Below are 4,529 nucleotides of genomic sequence, written 5' to 3' on the forward strand. Positions count from 1 at the left end.
GATCAGGATCAGGGACAAGTGGCCAGAATGGGCCAACTGTGTCTGAGGACATGATTAAGGAGATCCTTTAGGAGGAGGTTGTTGCTCACTTTCAAGCACAGTTTCCAAAGATGTTTGGGTCTATTAAGACCACCAAGGTAGAGTACTTTGACGAGTGTTATGTTGCATTGTCTGAGGTTGCTGCTGCTGCAGCCACCGCAACCGTTGCGGCTGAGGGGATTGATGTTCGGAGAGCCTTTCAGTATAGGGACTTCGACAATACGAAGCCCCCAACATTTGATGGAGTTTAGGACCCGATCATAGCCAAGAGGTGGATGTCTAACATAGAGGGATGTTTCTTCACTTGCTCTTGTCCAGCTGACCAGAAGGTGAAGTGCGCTCTGAACCTTTTACGGTCCAGAGCGAAGGATTGGTGGAGACTTGTTACTAGCTCATATTCTTCTAAGCAAAGAGTTTTGGTGACTTGGGAGCAATTCTCGTAGATGTTCCATTCTAGATATGTTCCGCTGGCGGAGCATGAGAGATTGGCCAATGAGTACTTGGATTTGAGACAAGGTATTGAGTTGGTGACGAAGATCACCAAGATGTTCACGGAAAGGGCCATGTTTTTGTTGGATTAGGTGTCTAAGCCCATAACTATAATTGGTGTATACTTGAATTGATAGTAGTTCAGTCCTTTTGGGTTGCCCTCAAGACTAGCAACTAAACAGGATGATTTTGGAGAATGAGGTTGATTTATTATTTGATTAATAAATTGAATTAAATGATTTGTTAATATATTATGAAGATAATATATTAATTAGAAACAGTAATATTTAATTAGTATTTAATCAGAAATTAATTTGAATTAATATTGGGATTAAAAGAATTAATTAAAAGTGCAGGGACTAAATTGTAATTATTCAATAGTTGAGCAAGAGGCAATCTAGAACCCTCCATAGGCCATGGATGTTTTTCTTGTGCCTTAGGGTTTCTAGAATAGTCTTTAGTAGACAAACAGGAAAGTGGATAATTACCTAGTTTAAGATTATATTGGATTATGATTTATCTAGGGTTTCCTGACTGTACTATATAAACAACCTAAACCCTATAATTTCCAGCCTCTTGTTCTTTAGAATACCTAGTGGAAATTTGCAACCTCTCTCCTCCTCCTTAATCATTCTTCATTGCTAGTAGTGGGTGTGAGCCATTAGAGGCGTGACAATTGTGACACTTGCCTTCAAAGCTTCTACAATACTAAAGATTTGAATTGTTATTGCTATATAACAATCAATGTATGCTTCAATAGCCCTAATTGTGTATTTTTTTTTATTATATACTAGTGTTCTAGGGCTTCTACATTGTTGTTCATATTATATGTTCAATTACAGAAAACGTAGATCAAAATATAGGGTTGCATGCACACATAAGATATTATGTTTTGCGTAAAACCCATCAGTAATATCAGAGCATAGCTTTAGTTTTCTATTGAATTGATACTAATGTGAACTTGAACGAGTGAAGCAAAACAGAATCATCATTATGTTCTGACACCACGACGTTGTAACTTACAATTTTGCTCTACCACGACGTGGTAAGTTGTCAGACATCAATTTAATTAATTGAATATTAATTTCGAAAATTTTAAAATAAAACCTAATATTTTTTAAAAAGTTTTAAAAATACACCCTTATAATATATGTAACATTAAAAGTCTAAAATTACTATATATATATATATATATATATATATATATATATATATATATATATATATATATATATATATATATATATAAGACAAGTCAGTCGAACACCTACTACGCCTCATTCATGAAACTGATTTTTAAAAGGGGGGGGGGGTATAAGAAAATTGCCTATAAAATTACGATTGAATGGGTGTCCACCCTCACCCACCACTTCCTTGATTAGTGGAGGGTCGTTAGCCGAATTGGTTTGATAGGACAAATTAATTTTCATTAATAAGTATAATGATCTATAAAGTAACTAAACACGTTTTTTTATAAAAAAAAATTCTCAATCTTAGTTACTTCAGGAAAAATGTGAACCTATATGCTAACCCATAAAATTACACATTGCACTTTATGAGTCATTAGTGGAGCGTTTGTGATTAACTGACACACTAATAGGAACGAATAAAGAGTGGTAATGGGTGTCTCGTAAGTCGTCATTGATTAATGGAGCACACGTGGTTAACTGACACACTAAAATGAGATGATAAATGACACCAAGAGTACCAAGTCAATTTGCATGGTTATTCACATCTTGTTTGTGATCCTTGGTATCCCAATCACAGATGGAAGAGCATAATCCAGATTAAACATGTCATTGAAAAGTCCAATGATTCTCGAAAGATCTAGGAATTTCAGTTTAAAACTAAATTCATCACAATTTCGTTTTTCGATGGTGAAATTGGTAAATCGTTATTTACCTACCTTTATATAATTTGCAATTAGATTACGACATCCCTTTTCTAAGTTGTAAATTATTTAGTTGGATCCTAGCCTTGATATTTCATTTGGGTGTTATATTGAGGATTATTCTTATCTAACTAAAACTATCTCTCTGTTGAACATATGCTCGAAGGTGAAATTGGATGGCACCAACTACAACGACTGGATGCGCAACATCCAAATGGCACTTTGTTTTGAAGATAAGGAGTATGTCCTCGAGAAATCACTCGATGAGATTGATGGAATGAAGGCCACTCCTGAAGAAATGGATGCCTATGAGAAACATTACAAGGATGCAACAAAAGCTACTTGCATCATGGTGACAACAATGACTCTAGAATTGCAGAGACATTATGAGGATTACTGGTCATACGAGATGAACAAGGGCCTTATAGGAAAGTACCATAAGCGAGCTCGTCAAGAGAAGTACGAGATGGTAAAGTCCCTCGTGGCGTGCAAGATGAAGGATGGTGAGTCTGTAAGCAACCACATTTCAAGAATGCGACAATATGTTGATAGGCTCATCAAGCTGAACATGAATTTTGATGAAGAGTTGGTAATAGACATAATGTTGAGATCTTTTCCAAGCTGTTATGATCAGTTCATATTGACCTATCATTTGAACAACAATGAAACTACTTTGTCACAATTGCACAACCTCCTGCAAACAACTGAAGCAGGAATGAAGGTAAAAGGTGTTGCCTTCACTCCTGTTGCTGATCCTGTTCTGGCCATTGTTCAAGGGAAAGGGAAAATGAGGAAAGGTCCTCCCAAGATGAACTGGAAGGGAAAGTCCCAAGCTGGGTCATCTAGTAGTGGAACCAAAGGAAAGTCCAGTTCCGATGTTCCCCCTATTTCCGACCCAAAGGAGGCCACTTGCTTTTACTGCAATGACAAGGGGCATTAGAAACGAAGCTGCCCGAAATACTTGTAGGATATCAAGGATGGCAAGGTGAATCCAACCTCGGCAAGCATTTACACTATTTTATCTATAACTCATCATATTCTCATTCTTGGTTCCTTGATACAGGATGTAGGTTTCACATTTGTTCTGATTTGAAGAGGCTAAGAAGAAGTGAGGATGTGGAGCATGGAAGGATGAACTTGATCATGCGCAATAGGCGGTCTTCGCCTGTTACCAAGATTGGAGTTTATATCTTAGTGCTTAATACTGGGCTAGGGTTAGATTTATTGAATTATTGCTCCTCGTCAGAGATGACACAAAACATCATTTCTTTTCATGCTTTATTTAAACAAGGTTTTAGATATTCTTTTGATGATAAGAATGTTTCTATTTATGCTTATAAAAATGGTGTGTTTTATTTTGAAGCTTTACCTTGTGATGGTGTGTATGAAACTGTGATGATTGTAGACAATTTAGGAAATGGTTTTTTTCATATTGATTTGTCTAATGGTATAGACGAAGCGTGCTTGTGGCATTGTCATCTTGGACATGTTAACAAGAAATGCATGGCTCAAATCCAAAAGGATGGAGTTTTGGAATCATTTGACTTAAGTTCAGATGATACATGTGAGTCTTGTTTGCTAGGTAAGATGAAAAAATCATCTTTCACTAGTTCTTGTGAAAGAGGTGAAGGATTGTTGGATCTCATACACACAGATGTGTGTGGGCCCTTCAGATCCACCACTAGGGCTGCAAATCGATTATGTGTGACTTTTACTGATGATTATAGTAGATATTACTATATCTACTTAATCAAGCATAAGTCAGAAACTTTTGAAAAATTCAAAGAGTTTAAATAAGAAGTCGAGAATCAACTAGGCAGGAAGATAATGATGCTTAGATCCGATAAAGGCGTTGAGTATCTTAGTATCGAATTCCACGACTACTTTAAGGAATGTGGAATAGTTTCACAATTGAAACCTCCTAGGATACCATAACTTAATGGTATGGCTGAGAGACGTAATCGGACCTTGTTGGACATTTTTCGTTCCATGATGAGTCAAGCTTCTCTTCTAATATCTTTCTGGGGGTATGCCTTAGAGACTGTCGCCCATATTCTCAATCTTGTCCCAACTAAGAAGGTTGCCAAAACACCTCATGAGATGTGGACAA

At 36.7% G+C, this 4,529-nt stretch overlaps 1 protein-coding gene across 1 annotated transcript; it reads left to right on the forward strand.

Moving 5' to 3' along the window:
- The first annotated feature begins 2,633 nt into the window (after window positions 1-2,633).
- Window positions 2,634-3,359, forward strand: LOC145054369 (uncharacterized). Its single transcript, XM_079002538.1, has one exon. It carries the CDS (start codon window positions 2,634-2,636, stop codon window positions 3,357-3,359), a length of 726 nt encoding a protein of 241 aa, XP_078858664.1.
- The last annotated feature ends 1,170 nt before the right edge of the window (window positions 3,360-4,529 follow it).

This window comes from Lactuca serriola, chromosome 1 (genome assembly GCF_051521515.1).
Source record: "Lactuca serriola cultivar US96UC23 chromosome 1, Lser_US96UC23_V15, whole genome shotgun sequence".
NCBI classification, from domain to species: Eukaryota; Viridiplantae; Streptophyta; class Magnoliopsida; order Asterales; family Asteraceae; genus Lactuca; species Lactuca serriola.

Bases quoted from the DNA above. Each gene is read 5' to 3' on its own strand.
- LOC145054369 (XM_079002538.1), top strand. From the start codon at position 2,634: ATGGCACTTTGTTTTGAAGATAAGGAGTATGTCCTCGAGAAATCACTC.